Genomic DNA, 18,593 nt, shown 5'->3' with positions numbered 1-18,593 from the left:
CTGAGCAGCATTTGTCAGTCATTCCAGAGTAACAACTTTGTCATGTTGTTTACGCTTGTTTGCAATTTGTCAATACATATGCTTACCAATGTTTCATTGTTCGATACCCTACATTATTATACCACATACCTATACCAATCATTCTGTACTACGTGCACATTGCAGCATGATCCAAGTGGCTTATAACTAGCCTCGGCGAAGTAACTTAACCTTTTAGCACAAACTAACCCCATACAGAATCAACTAATCTCAAATTAAATAACGAATTTAACTACTTTTGTAATTTTGACGCCCAAAGCGTAGGTCGAGAAATTATAATCTGATCAGCCAGTAATCGAATTAACCAGATTGGCTAGACGCGATGGTACGCCTCTAAGATTCACGAACACTTCGTGACACTTCCTGTACGCTGATGCCAGCTACAAAACAGAATTGAACTCTCTTGCCAGTAACCTGCTGGACGCATACCATGCGTGGCTGGAAGAGCGATAAATCCCGTTTACCCCCTCGAAAACTCAACACAAGCGTTGTTTGTTATTCAGTCACTTCGAGTACCTCAAATTTACTTACGGGCAGAGCCCTGGTGGTTGACAAAAACTCTATTGTGATCGTGCCCCAGCCCTCTTCTCTTAAATCAAAAGGTCCCATGTACCCATTTCAAATTCGAGGTTATTCTTCGAACCCACTATTTTGAGATACGAACTCAAGCGTTCTTTCAATTTTCAAAGACTGGTTTACAGCCGTGGCACAACATAGCACGCGAAGCTGATAGCAGTACTTCCCAGATTCCCGTAGAACATATTTCAACATACTGAATTCGTAAAATCCACCAGAAAGCAGGTAGCGGACACCAAGTTGATACCGTGTATCATTACTATCAGTAAGCCTTCGACACAGTTCCGCGTCGTAGTTTACTAAACAAAATACATGCATGATGAATATTTGAATACACATGCGATTTGAAGGAAGACTTCACAGCAGACAGAATTCAACACGTCTTAGTTACTAGACCGTATCATCGGACGCGAAGGTTGCATCTGGTGTGCGTTAAGGTAGTGTGATAGCACCACTTCTGTGGTGACATCCAGTTAAAATCTATCGCCCATGGTGGCTGTTCGTAGACATGTTTACAGGGAGCTGACACAGTTATAAACTTGTTACGAAATGCAGAAACACCTGCAGATGATCTGTGTCGGATCCAAAGACTGAAAGGTGACTAAACAAATACGAGTACTGCAATGAGCGTAAATAGACGAAAAATATGATCTCGTTTGTGCGATCACCGATCAACCACTAGAATCAGTCAGAACCTCCACGTATCAAGGAGTTTCTGGCCGAAGTCATTTAAGCTGGAAAAACTACGAAAATTTAACCCCGGAGGAGGACGATGCCAGACTCATATTTATTGGAAGAAATCCTAACGATGCGTAATTCACACACCGAGAAGGTCGCTTATCACACCCTCGGTCGCCGTATTCTTTACCATTGTTCGTCGCTGTGAGACATTTAGCTACTGAAATAAAGTAAGGGCGAGAGGGCCAAACAAGAACTGAAAGGTTCGTCACGAGTTCACTCAGTGAGGGTGAGGGACTCCCAAAAACCTGCAGCGGCAGACTTTACAAAAAAGAAGTTGTAAAGGTGTCCTCACACTGATTTTCTTTCGTCTATCACGTGCAATGTCATTTTTCTGGTCCATTAAATTTTCAACATTTTTATGTTGCAGTAACTCAAAATAGTTCAATCTTATCCTTGTCGTACACACTGACAAACCGAACTGGAGACAGTTACCACTTGTATGAACATCAAGAGCTCCGATGGAAACCCAGTTCTAAGCAAAGAAGGGAAAGCAGAAAGGTGGAAGGAGTATATAGAGGGTCTATACAAGGGTGATGTACTTGAGGACAATATTATGGAAATGGAAGAGGATGTAGATGAAGATGAAATGGGAGATACGATACTGCGTGAAGAGTTTGACAGAGCACCGAAAGACCTGAGTCGAAACAAGGCCCCCGGGGTAGACAAGATTCCATTGGAACTACTGACGACCTTGGGAGAGCCAGTCCTGACAAAACTCTGCCATCTGGTGAGCAAGATGTATGAAACAGGCGAAATACCCACCGACTTCAAGAACAATATAATAATTCCAATCCCAAAGAAAGCAGGTGTTGACAGATGTGAAAATTACCGAACAATCAGTTTAATAAGCCACAGTTGCAAAATACTAACACGAATTCTTTACAGACTAGTGGAAAAACTAGTAGAAGCCGACCTCGGGGAAGATCAGTTTGGATTCCGTAGAAATACTGGAACACGTGAGGCAATACTGACCTTCCGACTTATCTTAGAAGAAAGATTAAGGAAAGCAAACCTACGTTTCTAGCATTTGTAGACTTAGAGAAAGCTTTTGACAATGTTGACTGGAATACTCTCTTTCAAATTCTAAAGGTGGCAGGGGTAAAATACAGGGAGCGAAAGGCTATTTACAATTTGTACAGAAACCAGATGGCAGTTATAAGAGTTGAGGGATGTGAAAGGGAAGCAGTGGTTGGGAAGGGAGTAAGACAGGGTTGTAGCCTCTCCCCGATGTTGTTCAATCTGTATATTGAGCAAGCAGTAAAGGAAACAAAAGAAAAATTCGGAGTAGGTATTAAAATCCATGGAGAAGAAATAGAAACTTTGAGGTTTGCCGATGACATTGTAATTCTGTCAGAGACAGCAAAGGACTTGGAAGAGCAGCTGAACGGAATGGATGGTATCTTGAAGGGAGGATATAAGATGAACATCAACAAAAGCAAAACGAGGATAATGGAATGTAGTCGAATTAAGTCGGGTGATGCTGAGGGAATTAGATTAGGAAATGAGACACAAAGTAGTAAAGGAGTTTTGCTATTTGGAGAGCAAAATAACTGATGATGGTCGAAGTAGAGAGGATATAAAATGGGAATGGGAAAGAAAGCGTTTCTGAAGAAGAGAAATTTGTTAACATCGAGTATAGATTTAAGTGTCAGGAAGTCATTTCTGAAAGTATTTGTATGGAGTGTAGCCATGTATGGAAGTGAAACATGGACGATAAATAGTTTGGACAAGAAGAGAATAGAAGCTTTCGAAATGTGGTGCTACAGAAGAATGCTGAAGATTAGATGGGTAGATCACATATATAATGCGGAAGTGTTGAATAGGATTGGGGAGAAGAGAAGTTTGTGGTACAACTTGACCAGAAGAAGGGATCGGTTGGTAGGACACGTTCTGAGGCATCAAGGGATCACCAATTTAGTATTGGATGGCAGCGTGGATGGTAAAAATCGTAGGGAGAGACCAAGAGATGAATACACTAAGCAGATTCAGAAGGATGTAGGTTGCAGTAGGTACTGGGAGATGAAGAAGCTTGCACAGGATAGAGTAGCATGGAGAGCTGCATCAAACTTGTCTCAGGACTGAAGACCACAACAACAACAGAGAGGGGAGTGTGCTTTCTGACATCACTTCGAATGGAATAGTTGTGTGTGTCACGTCACAGGTGACAGACTTCGTACAGACCGTAGGTATAACAGCCAGCGCAGGATAGGAACGATGCACGACAGCACAGCTTGTAACTGTGGCCAGACTGCGGGTGCCACACGCACAGGAGGTTCCGTCCACGAAGTCGCAGGCGCAGGGCGTTATCACGTGCTACCACGTCAGTGGTGCACTTCGAGCACTCCAATTCGGAGAAATCGCTGCAGCCAGAGTCAACCAACAGCGGTAGGTGGGCCACAGCGCAGCACATTCCTCATAAATCAATTCTGAATGACAGTCTGAGAAGTCGTTTCGTCCACAACCACTAATTCGGTACTGCGCCCAGAAGCAGACGCCCCACACGTCTGCGTCTGCTCAGCTCAGCTCCCTGCACAGGCCCCTTCGCCAGGTCTGGTGTAGGCCGATGGCAGGTTAGGAGTACCTCTGACATCAGAAGGCACCTTCCAGACATGTGATCATATTCTCGCGCAGGGGATGTTTACACGGGATGAAATGGGGCACTTGGTAAATCTGCCACTGAAGAAAGATACAAGCACCTATAATCCGATCATGTGCATCCATTTGTTCACCTACAGCAACCTGCAGGCGAACCGTACTTTCAGCATGACTAAGACCTTTTTATTTGGTATGAGGAACACTCCAAGTTGATGATTCTTGTATGCCATTCCAGATCACCTGGTCTCAATTTCACTAGACAATTTGTAGAAAAATTCCATCGAAGTGAGTCCAAACCGCGTACAACGTCGACCATTTTCAGCGACTTTTGGGCCCGCTCACGGCTCGAAACAGCTCCAATCCCTTTCAGTGTCTTGCAGGTTCAATGTCGAGGTCTGTCGCTGCCTTTATCCGAGCGTAATGGGCCGCTACATGCTACTAGCAGCTGGTAACTCCGAAGTAAGCAGCTGTACACTTGATGGTGTGACAGATGGTTGGTGCACGTAGATGGGGAATGTGTAAAGATATAACATTGAGCAAAGCTTAATAGTAAATTTTGTAAACCGAAATAAACGGATACGCAGCATACGAATGCGCTGTCATTTTCATACGGACGGCTCCTTTAAACACTACGTAACTAGTAGCTGAAACTGTGACGGGTGATCAGAATAAAGTTACAAGGGCGATATTTCTGGTGTCTGTTATAGAGAAATTAGTAGAGTGAGATAATTATGATGCATGCGGTTGGCAACTGTGCAAAGTTTCAGCCACCCGCCACCTACAGCGCTAGTTGTAAGTAAACGCAAATGCCGACTCGCTTGGAAAACTGGCCTGCCAAAGATATGTGCTGAGTTATAGGACTTCTGTGAGCGAAACATGTAGCCGTGGCTGAAATTCACCGCCAGCAGTTCGTAGAGGTATTTGGAGAAACTAAAGTCTCATTCGCATGTCGCATAATGGTGCCTGAAGTTAGCGGCCAGTAGAGAAGACGTCGCCCTCGACGATCGCAGTGGCCGACCCAGCACAGCATCAACAGATCTGAACATGACTCTCGTGAATGAACTGGTTCAGGACAACAGGAATAACACGTTACGGCATATGACAGTAGAAATGGGAATGTCGCTCTGAAGCGTTCGTCACTCTGTTCATGATCTTATGCAGTACCGGAAAGTTTGTTCCCGATGCGTTCCACGAAGTCTGACCAACTCTAGCACAACACTGGGCCAAGTTCGCCACTACTGTAACGGTTCTCCACGGAAGAGAGTAGTTTTCTTCACAAAACTGTCACAGGTGACTAAACATGGATCCACTACACTCCAAGCAATAAGGGCTCGTCAATGAAGTAGAAACACCCCTCCTCCCCAAAGACAAAGAAACTAAAGGTGACGCTATCATCCGGGAAGGTGATGGCCACAATGTTTTTGAAGCAGGGCAGGTATAGTTTTTGGGAAGAGGAACGACAGTGATCGCTGACCGACCCTGACACGACTGCTACGACGAAACCACCACGCTGCTTATACAGCTTGGCTGGGACATAGACTACCCTTCCTACAGCGCCGATTACATCAGCATTTCCCCTGAACACGTCTGTGTCCACCGCAAAGACCAATTTGGTCATTTAGATTTTTGTTCATTTTCAGCAACTGTTTTTGAAGAATGTCCATGTGAAGAAACAGCACACTAGCGGGCTTAAAATTTTTTTAACGCCACTGGTGTGCTATTTCTTCACATGGGAAATCTTGTTATTCCATTCACATCGCCACCTCACCTCCCCCCACCCCCTCCCTCCCTCCCTCCCCAGTGCAATCGCACTGCTACTACTATTGTGCCACGTATACTTGCTTTAAAGTGAAAGATTGGACGTGATTAAAGCTCAAAAAGTAGGAAGACTCCTTCACACAATGAAAGTAAAATTATGTTCTACAATTCCCAAAAACTTCAATATTTACCGGAAATTGTGAAATATATAAAAATATTGATATCTCGTTATTTCTTCCTTAATATAAAATAACGATATATCGATATTTTATCAACAGTCCTAACTGAAACATCCTAGAAAGCGACAAGTGCCTAAAACGATATGAAGACTGTCGAAAAAATAACCTCATATATGTAGGCCTACTAAAAGCTGGCTGTATTGGTTGTATGAAATGAACTCGTTTCATTGCAGGCTTTGTAACGCTAGTTTCTGATCACCCCCTCGTAGTTGCCGAACGAAATACTAGTCTAATTAATACGGCTTCAGTAAGAAAATGTCGCAGTCATTTGGTGCCCACTATGAAGAATACGTGACACCTTCAGTACTTAATTTTAACTTCTAGTACTGAAGTCATACGATTTTTTTCTCTCGCTGTTGATGAATATTAGTTGGATCCCACATTTCATAACGGATGGCGTCTTTGTCTCGGGACTGTCGCACGAATATCAAATTTTATTTCTCCATTTGTACTGATCGCAATGACATATTGAGTGCACTTTGAAAAATAACATTTTTTTGCACAATGACAACTGGTTGATAGTGCCAATATGCGACTATACGCGAACTTTATATAGTGTGATAAGTAATCATAACAATCTTTTGGACTGGTTCAAAGGAAATGAGGGGAATTCATGTCAAACCTACTGCGATCTTCAAACTTCTGTGCCATGTTCTTTATATTACCTCTGTCTCCCTTCTACATAACGCCAACAACTTTTCTCGTGAAAGGAAAAACTGTAGGGAAGGAAATTAACATGCGTACGAATACGGATAGTTTTCCTTGTTATTCAAAAGCCGAGAAGGAAAGCGAGTGGAGGATATAGTACGAAGTAACCTCTGTTACGGGCAATATAGACGCTTGAAGGGGTTTTAAGCAGACGGAGCAGCTTGTTCCCCACATCAACAACCACCAGCTCTGTCCGACGGGCGGGTGCAGTGCAGTGCAGTGTGAAGTGCCTCAGAGGAAGTGGATTGTCTGGCGGGCCTGTCAGAAAGGCGTGGCAGCCCGTCCCTTTGTGTGCCTGCTGACGCGTAAAAATCACAGCCCGCTGCACACAACACGGCTGAGCCCGCTGGGAACGCCACGACTGAGCCATGTAGCCAAGTGACGGAGTGGCGTATGTACTAACAATATTTGCAAAGCTATAACAAAGTGCCGGCAGGAACAATGTTTATCGCCCTTTTCTTGTACAACGCGTTTCGGAGTTAAAGCCCCGCACAGATGAATCTCCTTTCGTGGTTCTGCTAATAAGAGGTTTCCAAACTTCGTAGAATTCAAATGCTAATGCGTAAGTTTTTCACTGATGCAGAGAGAGAAGACAACATCTGAAAGATAAGGATCTGAAACATATGTACCGAGAATGGCCACGATTCGGCCCTTGAGTGAATAGTTTGAACTCCAAACGCGTCGGACGTCGAATGAACAGCCACTAAAGCGAATTTGTCACTGTCAAACAGTGCCAAGTTAAAGCTGCAGTATGGGTACGGACGCGGACAAGGGTGACATTTAAAAACGAAAGAATCTTTCTTAGCGTTTCCCTTGCACTTTTGGGCACATACGTAGCTAGTGCGGTGGCGCGGGCAGCGGCGGCACTCACCTGGATGAGCCACCTGACGAGCTGGACGAAGGGCTGCAGCACGGACACGTCGCGAACCTTCTTGATGACCAGCACGGTGAGCGGCGGCTTGTACCACGTCAGCCGCTGGCTCGCCGGGTCCTGGATCGTCCTGCAAGGATACACCATCCCGTCTGATGACGCTTCCTCAGTGCGCACACACATCCGGCACGTCCACTCTTCCGGATCACAGCAATCACACACACACAAATAATCGACCGAACTTCCACTTTCACCAAAATTCTGAATCGCCTCGCGAAAGGAGACACAGGGTCCTTATTGGAGGAGCCGCCCCAGCCATCACGAAACGAGCATTCCCTCGGGAACTGAGGCGAGGAACCGCAAGGCGTGCGCGCCCTACCGCCTCACGTGGCGGCAGAATAGCCACAGACTGGAGGCAGACGTGACGAGTCCCTCTGCATCGGCGATCCGGATGCTGACTGCCAGATAGAGGAGGGGAAAGGAGGGGAGGGCGTGGCGCGCATGCGCAATAGAACCTGACCCGCGCAAGCGAAGCCGGTGGACAACAGCTGCGTGCACTGGCGCAGGACAATGCGAGCGGCTGTCACTGGAAGCTGCCACTAGACTCTGCACGTAGTAACCGTTTAAACGGGGCGAAGTACTGGAAGAGTCGGGTTGTCTTAACAGCTTCAGTACAGAACCTCTAGAAGTAGGTTATTGCTAGGAATATTGCCACTGCGGAACACGGTGACATCTTTGTAAACTGAATACACAGGGTGACAATTACTGAACTATACGAAATAAAATCATCGTTAACTTCTGAACGGATAGCGTTAGTACGTTCAAACTGCACTGTTGGTAGCGGGGCATGGAGTGAACTAGTATGTGCGTTGTTGTTTGGTTCAGCGACGAAGCCCACTTTCATTTGGACGGGTTCGTCAATAAGCAAAACTGGCGCATTTGCGGAACAGAGAACCCGCATTTCGCGATCGAGAAGTCTCTTCGCCCTCAACCGGTGATTATGGTGTGTAATGTCCAGTCACGGAATAATCGGTGCGATATTCCTTGACGGCATGGTGATTACCGAACGGTACGTGAATGTTTTTGAAGATGATTTCATCCCTATTATCCAAAACGACCCTGATTTCGACATGATATGGTTCGTGCAAGACGCAGCTGGACCCCATCGATGCAAGAGTGTGTTAGATTTCCTAGGCGACCACTTCCGGGATCGCATTTTGGCTCTGGGGTACCCACAGGCCACGGGCATGGGCCTCGACTGGCCGCCGAATTCTTCGGATCTGAACTCATGCGACTCCTTTTTGTGGGGATATGTTAAAGCAAGGTGCACAGCAATGAACCCAAAACCATAGCTGAGCCGAAAACAGCCATTCAGGAGGTCATCGACAGCATCGGTGTTCCGACACTTCAGTGAATAAGGTAGAATTTCGCTGTCGTCTGTGTCACATCATCGCCAATGATGGCAGGCATATCGAACATGTCGTAATCTAAATCCGAATGTCTCTACTGACATTTACATGTTGAATAAAGTGTATGCACGCCTTAGTTTGTAACTAAGTTACGTTTTTTTCACGTAGTTTAATAAATGTTACCGTGTATTTCACATCAATGGCATCAATGCGGTTTCTTGTTCTTAGCAACCCGTTATCAGATGATCTGAAACTGTTTCAAGCGAAATCTATAATTTAGTCAAATGCAATTAAACAGATGCGACAACAAACATCTTATGAATACACCAAATTGTTCCTGCGGAATGATATTTTTAAGAAAGTTTATGGACCTAGGCTACATCCTACCAACAACCTGAACAACTAATGGCTAAAAAGTTATTAATGTCTATCATTTCTCTCTCATTCCCTCTCCCTCTAGGTTAGGTTAGGTTAGGTTAGGGCTGTGCAAAAAAAAAAGAAACTCTCTTACTGGCCTCTGTTTGTGAGTACTCGTTTATTTATTTAGCGTATGGCATCTACAGAGTAAAATTGCACACATACTATTAATATAATAAACGAATACAAATATATTATTAAATGATTGATTGCAAACAATAAAGAAAGATTAGGGACACAGCAAGTGCAGCTATTACAAGTCCACGTCTAAGCAGGTCACCCACCGAACAGCACGTGGAGCAGCATTCTCCTTCAAACCACCTCACAGGACATTCGATGATCAGGTGAGGGATTGTTTGTTCTTCTGCACCACAGTCGCATCGAGGGTCATCAGTTAGTTTACATGTGTGTAGAATGGCCTTACACCTGCCGTGGTTAGTCCTCACACGATTAGGTCTGCACCAAGTTCTTCTGGTCATTTGCATTCCTTTAACCGGTATCAAAGGATCAAAATCCGTGATGAGAGGATGGTGATTATTCAGCGACCAGTATTGCCTCCATTCCCTTGCTATGTCGTACCTTTCTGGGAATTTGAGGGCTTCGTATTCCCATATATGTTTCCTGGATTTTAGGCGGGTAGTTGGTAGATGGTCCATTATTTTTCGGAGAGGTATATCTTCGAGGCAGAGGGGTTATTAATTTTCTTCCATTCTCGGATAGCTGCTTGTTGCCTTCTGAGGGAAGGAGGAGCTATATTGGAAAGGGCATGCAGCCAGGGAAGTGGAGTTGATTGGAGAGTTCCTGAGTCAATCCTCAAGGTGGTATTAAGCTGGACATCTATTTTCTTCGTGTGTATGCTCTTGTACCAGACTGGAGCGCAGTATTCTGCCACCGAATAAGCAAGAGATTGTGCTGTGGTGCGTAGGATGTTAGCTTGAGCTCCCCAGGAGGTTCCAGTCAGCTTTCTTAATATGTTATTTCAATTTTTTAACTTTTGACTGGTTATTTCTAGGTTAGTGATCGGTCAAGAGTGATTCCTAGATATTTTGGATGGCTGTTGTGCGTCAATCTCTTATTGCAGAATGTTACTTGTAACTCTCGTCTTGCCTCATGATTGTTCAGGTGGAATAGGCTTACCTCAGTTTTATTTGGATTTGAGCAGAGCCTCCATGAGTACTCGTGACAACACTCCTCTCCAGATACCCGCACACTTGTTGACTGGAAATTTTTACTCGCAAACTGAAGACTGAAATCCGCATTCTCAGCGCAGGCATTCCCGAGGAGACGTCAAATAATATAATGCGTGGGCAGAAGCAGTTGGGCGTCCCCCCCTACGAGCTGCTGGGATCCCCCCTCTGCCACGAGAACAATGAACCAGCGGCGAAATTTCGAGGGCATAAGCTCCTGACAAGGCAGGTGCGTACCGAGAGACTGCAGCAGTAACGGGAACAAACTTTTCTTCCTTAACAACAGGATGCTGCCAGTGCCTGGATGCGCCACGGCCTTGGTGGCGTTGGGCACGTATCACTTGCCGTATTGGTTACCACAGTTTACACAGTCGAGACGAGCAGTTTTCAAAACCCCTCGTACCAGCCAGATTTCTCATGTTCTATAATGCGTTCCCATAAAACCACGTACCTCAGGCGGTTTAGTGATGATTCCTTTAGGAAGATCATGACCACTTTCCTGCTCCATCCTTCTCCAACTGGGTTACTGCACCGCCCACAATTCCTTTGACGTCGACAGAACGTTCAACTTACAACCTCCCCCTTCTTTTTGCTTATGTACACGAACTCCGAATAAACACATGCGCATTAACTTGTGTCTCCTCTGGTAATGGTACGTCCCATGTAACAAACCACCGTACCGCCGTACCTCTTCGCACGGTACCTACTTTCAGAATGCTCGCAATACCGGCACCTGTAACTACTAGCCTATGTATGTCGCTTCACTGGTGCACTCTGCAGCACATTTTTCTACAGAATCGTTCTGGTTGAACAGCTCCTCATTCCGTCATGATGGATTTATCAAGGAATGGTAGTTCCTGCACACAATGTTCGCGTTTACAGAGTAGCTAGTAGTATGAAATTTAACCGCAGACGTTTCACCAGAACGGATTCACACCTGTAGTATGCAAGTGTTTGCTGAGGGTAATCAGTACAATACAATCATTTTCTTCAATGCTCCATTCGCTAATGGATTCCTTTATACACTACTGGCCATTAAAATTGCTACACCACGACGATGACGTGCTACAGACGCGAAATTTAACCGACAGGAATACACAAACAGCAGTTGACCGGCGTTGCCTGGTGGAACGTTGTGTGCCTCGTGTAAGGAGGAGAAATGCGTACCATCACGTTTCCGACTTTGATAGAGGTCGTATTGTAGCCTATCGCGATTGCGGTTTATCGTATCGCGACATTGCTGCTCGCGTTGGTCGAGATCCAATGACTGTTAGCAGAATATGGAATCGGTGGGTTCCGGAGGGTAATACGGAACACCGTGCTGGATCCCAACGGCCTCATATCACTAGCAATCGAGATAACAGGCATCTTATCCGCATGGCTGTAACGGATCGTGCAGCCACGTCTCGATCCCTGAGTCAACAGATGGGGACGTTTCCAAGACAACAACCATCTGCACGAACAGTTCGACGACGTTTGCAGCAGCATGGACTATCAGCTCGGAGACCGTGGCTGCGGTTACCCTTGACGCTGCATCACAGACAGGAGCGCCTGCGATGGTGTACTCAACGACGAACCTGGGTGCACGAGTGGCAAAACGTGATTTTTTCGGATGAATCCAGGTTCTGTTTACAGCATCATGATGGTCGCATTCATGTTTGGCGACATCGTGGTGAACGCACATTGGAAGCGTGTATTCGTCATCGTCATACTGGCGTATCACCCGGCGTGACGGTATGGGGTGCCATTGGTTACACGTATCGGTCACCTCTTGTTCGCAATGACGCCACTTTGAACAGTGGACGTTACATTTCAGATGTGTTACGACCCGTGGCTCTACCCTTCATTCGATCCCTGCGAAACCCTACATTTCAGCAGGATAATGCACGACCGCATGTTGCAGTTCCTGTACGGGCCTTTCTGGATACAGAAAATGTTCGACTGCTGCCCTGGCCAGCACATTCTCCAGATCTCTCACCAACTGAAAACGTCTGGTCAATGGTGGCCGAGCAACTGGCTCGTCACAATACGCCAGTCACTATTCTTGATGAACTGTGGTATCGTGTTGAAGCTGCATGGGCAGCTATACCTGTACACGCCATCCAAGCTCTGTTTGACTCAATGCCCAGTCGTATCAAGGCCGTTATTACGGCCAGAGGTGGTTGTTCTGAGTACTGATTTCTCAGGATCTATGCACCCAAATTGCGTGAAAAAGTAATCACATGTCAGTTCTAGTATAATAAATTTGTCCAACGAATACCCGTTTTTCATCTGTATTTCTTCTTGGTGTAGCTATTTTAATGGCCAGTAGTGTATAATCCCTGATTCCTCTGATCCTACCGTCGTGGAAATCAAGCGATATCTAACTGAAGGCAATGTGTTCCCTGACACGTTTTGGAGTTGGGTTGCACTTTCGTTTAGCTTTTTTCAATACAGTTTGTAGAGCGTATTGGTGGCCCACTTTGATTAAATGAATATCATTAAGGGTTCCGCATCCTCCAACCATACTCGAGCATTATCTGAACGAGGAACTTTCACGAGTGTGAATTACACTTTCTTATGATTCTTTTATAAAATCAACTGCCATTTCCCATTGTAAAGGCTAGAGTGAGTGAGAGAGAGAGAGAGAGATGGAAATTAGGGACGTTTATAATTCAGAAACGACGTAAAGTTTACTTCCACTTGTATCTTTGTAACACCCACAACAAAGCAGGTTCACCAAAAAAATATACCAAGCGTCTAATGAAAAAGGCGCACGTAAGGTAAAGCACTTGCGCGTTAAAGCGAGACCTTCATATAAGGCAGCTGCCCAGTACTCTCAATAGTTTCTTGGCATACCAGATAAAACTTACGTCAAAGACGACAGGGGCCCCAGATATAAGGACAAAAATGGTCTTCATACTTTGACAAAGCAAGAGAAACTGCGAGTGTGCATGGGAGGGGTTATACAGACTGACAGCGGTCAGCTCGTGAACGATACATGAAAACACACGCACAAGTTTCATCTGATGTGTCCATCACTGGAGCTGTGTGTCAGCAGCGTTTCAGTGACTGGAGAGTGAAGCTCAAAAACGAAAACACTGTGACTGGATCACTCTTTTAGTTGGTTTATTGTTTATATGCTCCATGCAGCACATCCGCGAATAAATGTAATACATTAATGTAATGCACAATCTCTGTGAAAATAACGCTAAAAGCTGAGCATTTACACGTTTGATCTAGTTTTAATCTGCGAAACGAATACTTTGTGTCTAAGAGTGTAACTGACGCACCAAGTATTCTATATGACGTCATGCAAAAGAATTTTTTTTTACGTTGTCATTGCTGGAGTCAATAACTACTCAAAGAGCGTTTTAGAAAATGTACGCTATATTACTCCTCATTTAAGTTCAGCCAGCGAGACAGACATGTCAAACAGGGGGCAATTGGAGTTTTATTCCAGAGGACAAATTCATTCCTGTTGTGCTAGTTTGAAATATAAGTTACCCCAATAAGATAAAGATACTAATCACACACGACAGTAGTTATTAAGTCTGTAAGTTCCTTTGGAAGAATGATAGGTTTAGTTGAAGGTCTTCAGTAGTGCCTTCGGTACTCTTGGAACGCTTTCGTTGAATGTTGCGAACCGGCATGACTTGCATCCATTTGCTGACAGCCGTCTAAAGTCCCAAAGCGAAAAGTGGTGTAAGAGAATAAGTCACTTAGTGGAAGCTAATCTGTACCCTGAACGACTGGACAGCTGAGTGGATAAAAAACAGAGCTTCATTTAGTTTACGTGAACTTTTGGCTAGCATTTTACTGGACACACTCACGTATACTCCAAAAACCAGACTGTGATTGGCGAGCTTGCACCCTAGGAATTGAAAATATTTTTACAAGTTATTTTTGGAGTAATCTTGAGAGGGAAGCCACTTCGTGGTCTACAGATCAGCACCGCTAGCTAGAAGCATGGGGGTCCTTGGTTCAATTCCGTCGACACAACGCATTTTTTGTGCTGGAAGGGTCTAGAATGGTGTCCACAATCTCGTGAGTTCAAATGGGTAACTGCTCGAATAAATACGTTACAAAATTGACCTGAAGACCCCCAAACTGACTTCAAAGCGAAAGGGCTTGCACTTTGTCCTGCGGGACGGCTTGAATGAATGGCAGTACCATAACTACGCTCAGTTATGCTGCATTAATGACTCATTTCATTGAAAAGCGACAGAACATCTAGTAATCTCTCCATCAGGAACACATCCCAGATTAGTCATTATAAGTCAAACCGAAACTGTTGAAAACCGAGATGGTTCTTCACAACTTTTTCTAATTGTTTCGATCCACAGATTTCTTCCTTTTCGCTAGCATCAAAAAAATCTGGCTTGATAGACAGCTTCCACAACGCAGACTAACGCAGACTTACGCAGAATTTAACAGAGCAAACATTGCCGTTGTGATTGGAAAACTGATAGTTGGCTTTGTCTACTGCACGAAACGAAGCTTGATATCTCTGAACGAAAGGATTAACGAGTCACAGAGTCAGTCCTATCACACAAATATCTGGGAGTAACAATGGAGTGGAACTATTATATGAGCACAGATATAAAAAGTAAATGTCAGACTACGATTCACCGCGTGTATACTGAGGAAGTGCAGTTTACAAAAAAGAAACTGCACACAAAACTTTTGTACAGTCCATATTTCACCTGTGATTTGAACGGAAAGAACCATTTAGATACAATATGGTTTTTAGACGCCCACACAATTACTGAGGGATACGTTGGGAGGTATGGTGGATGTTTCAAGTTTAAAATGAACTGCAAGCAGTAACCCTCTGATTTATCTTATTATGAGGGCAGACACTGCCTTCCAGAAGAATACCACCGCTGTCTGTCATGTACTTCAGTGATTCGCACACCATACTGTACATCAACTGTGTATAGATGTCACAGAATACTAAAGTGTACAGATGCCATCAACTCCAAGATTTGTTTGGAAACCTCAGTGCTCTACTAGGCGTGAACCTATTGAATGTGGTCCGTCCTTACCTCCTACCGACCTCTGAAATGACTGAGTGGGTGATCCAGCCAGTTGTAGAGGGAGCGCCAGTTGAATATCGACTCTGAACCAAGCTGTAATTTGATCTCTTCACTTACATTAACCGCAGCCAGTGACGAAAGTAGCGGTGAAGGACATAAAGATTCTAGGACCGACTGGAGAGCGAGCCCGAGATCTCTGACTGAGCTACTAGGCTCTTAATCACTGAATCGCACAGAGGGTAACAGCTGGTATTGAAACAGTCGGTTGCGCAAGTGTAAAGTCAGGTTTTGATAACCAGGGGCTGCCGTTCCTTAACAGCCACGTTTAAAACCAGAGTATGTGCGGACACACAGGACTTCTCCAGACACGCTGCTTCTGGATTCGTTATGTCCAGATGGCGCAGGCGAGGTTAACGTCCAGCTGGAGCAGCCGGCTGCGGCCAGCAGAGGTCAGTCTGCCCACGTGACGCGGGCCGCGCGTGTCAGCTGTTCCCGCCAGGGTCACGGCCCACGGCCGGCGGCCACTGCTAACTGTACACAACGCCACTCCGCATCACCTTCGTGTCAAACGCACTGGAGAGCCCGGGACGGCGTGCACAGCGAAACAAAAGCTCGGCAAAACAACTACGAGAGTAAGCGAGTAAACAGGTCAGAAAACTTGTCAGCGACAGCAGCGCCGCGACTATAATTTTACTCTACTTGTCAACTTAATCTCCCTATAAATTTAAACACTCAACCAACTTCTTTGACAGTGCCTCGACTGGCCATAGAAAAAATTACTTGGTCAGCTATCGCATCGACATACTGACTCGTCCTCAAAGCGCTGTCAACCCACATGGTATTATACACCCACACAATTACTGAGGGATAGGTCGGGACGTATGGTGGATGTTTGAAGCTCAAAATGAACGGCAGGCAATAACCTTTGCATTTATCTTATTATGAGAGTAAACATTGCCTTCCAGAAGAATACCACCCGCTGTCTGGAGCCCAGGTCGTTGGCGGCCTGTGGCCCGTCATAGTTCCGCAGATGATACAGTGGACTGAACATGAACAAGCTCACACTTCCAGCAATATGACACTTTGATCACCCTAAACAGCCACCGTAACCAATCAAGCAGCCTTTTTTCTCTTCCTGGGATGACAGTAACTTGCACAAATCTGCATGGATTACGCGTACAGCGACTTTCGAAACTCAGCTACATCTGTTCGCTGATAACCTAGAACGCGGCATATAGTGGCGCCCGGGTTGATGTGTTACTGACTCCTGAAAGGTCTTCTGTACACTGCGCACGCCAAGACTACACGTCAAGTCAACATAAAGCAAGGTTATGGAACAACATATCATCTTTATGGTTGAGGATTTTTCATGCAGGTAGAACTAAATACTCCATTCTTCAAGAGGAGAAAAGGGTCATACATGGAACTTGCTTCGGGCATATCCGAAGCGAGTGTGGAAGCGCTGTTAATGTTCAAAATAAACAAATTACCTGACCGATAACGTCCTAAAATAGGGAAGAATATTCGTGAATGATTATGTGTGTATGAAGGCCATAATGCCGCAAAAAATATTGCAGGAAAACCTGGCAGGAAATGACATTTGATTTAATACAAACACATTCAACGTACTACATATAAATAGGCGTAACAGCATGTTATATTTCGATTACATTACTGGTGGTCAATCTCTGGAATCCGCACTACAAATTAAATATCTGGGAGTAAGCTGTTTAAAACAGAGCGATCAGATTTAATTAGCAGGAAATTCAAACGCCAGTCATTCATTGGAAGAATCCTGAGGAAACATGGTTCATTGATGCCAAAGGTACCACCCTATTAAAACCCTTGTTCGAGCGATTCCTCAGAATTGCTAATCAGTCTGACTAATCAACTAGAATTAATGACAGTGGTACAGAAAATCGGGAGAAAAGCTGCGCATTTCGACACTGTTTCGTTTAGCAAGCGTGATACCGTTGCGGGAATGCTGAAGTATACTGCGTTCATTGTAGGAATAAACCTAATTCAAACTTCACGCCATGTGTTCTTTCACGTTTGCTGGAATCTCACTGGATTTCATTTCATGTGGAGCGGAAGCCAAGCTGTCTCGAATACAGTCAACTAGAGGGTACGTTCCATGCTGTGCGTTACGCCCACATCGACTAAACGATAATACGGACAACTTTACCGGTGCATTTAACATGGACAATAGAGGCCAGCTTAGCTGGTCCAGTTAACCTGCAGTGATATAGCCAATTGCAGTTAAGACGTAAGAAGAGACGAGCAGATAATATTCGGCAAAATTACAGCAATACTGCAAGCTTCTTAGGGGACGAGACATAAAACATAATATGCTCTTGTTATTAGCTAACATAGTATCTGCGTGAGGTGTGTGTGTCAAAAGCGAACTGCTGGGATTACATCGTATAATTGATCACTGACGGCAGTGAAGGTATTACAGTCAGTCGTCTGGTAATGCAGAACAATTCTTATATTCAGGAAGTTCATTTCAGCACTGGAACTGTTATCTGCCACGTTGATAACCAGTCGGTCAACAACAGAATCCACGAAGCTATCCACGCGTGACGGAGTGCACTGTTAAAAAGTTTCGACAGCCTGAGTCCATATGCACCCTATGAAATGGATACGACGATAGTCACGAAAATTCTATCTCATGCATCGCCTTACTGGCACTCGTTCATCCCGTCCTTCTTATGGTTTAACAATGAAAACATAGCCGAAAAACTACACGCTGTTGAAATATGTGAGCAGTACGTCGAACACCGCAAGGAAGGGAGAATTTGGAAGCCACGCCAGCAGGTCACTACCCTGTCTGTGTGAGCTCGCTGATCGAAGTAGCTGACGCCACGGACACGTAAAGGCGGGTTTTCCCTGGAGCAGGAATTGTGTGCCGCGCGTCTTGCGTCGGCAGGGATCCAAAAAGTTAAATACGTGGCGCATTTGTGTCTTCCCAGAAAATGAAAGTGCAAGCGCATTAACTTTTCAGTCCACACGTATTGCCAGGGAAGTAAGTTGTG

General features: G+C 45.0%; 1 protein-coding gene across 6 annotated transcripts in view; it reads right to left on the bottom strand.

Moving 5' to 3' along the window:
• Positions 1-18,593, bottom strand: part of LOC126163093 (NAD kinase-like) — a 551,175-nt gene that overhangs the window by 61,759 nt on the left and 470,823 nt on the right. For all 6 annotated transcript variants that reach the window (XM_049920006.1, XM_049920009.1, XM_049920011.1 and 3 more), the window contains exon 3: positions 7,528-7,657. In XM_049920006.1, coding sequence (XP_049775963.1) covers positions 7,528-7,657 — 130 coding nt within the window. The remainder of the gene's footprint in view (positions 1-7,527; positions 7,658-18,593) is intronic.

Source organism: Schistocerca cancellata, chromosome 2 (assembly GCF_023864275.1).
Source record: "Schistocerca cancellata isolate TAMUIC-IGC-003103 chromosome 2, iqSchCanc2.1, whole genome shotgun sequence".
Taxonomy (NCBI): Eukaryota; Metazoa; Arthropoda; class Insecta; order Orthoptera; family Acrididae; genus Schistocerca; species Schistocerca cancellata.
Note: the sequence above shows the minus strand (reverse complement) of the source record. Positions and strands in the feature narration are given on the sequence as shown.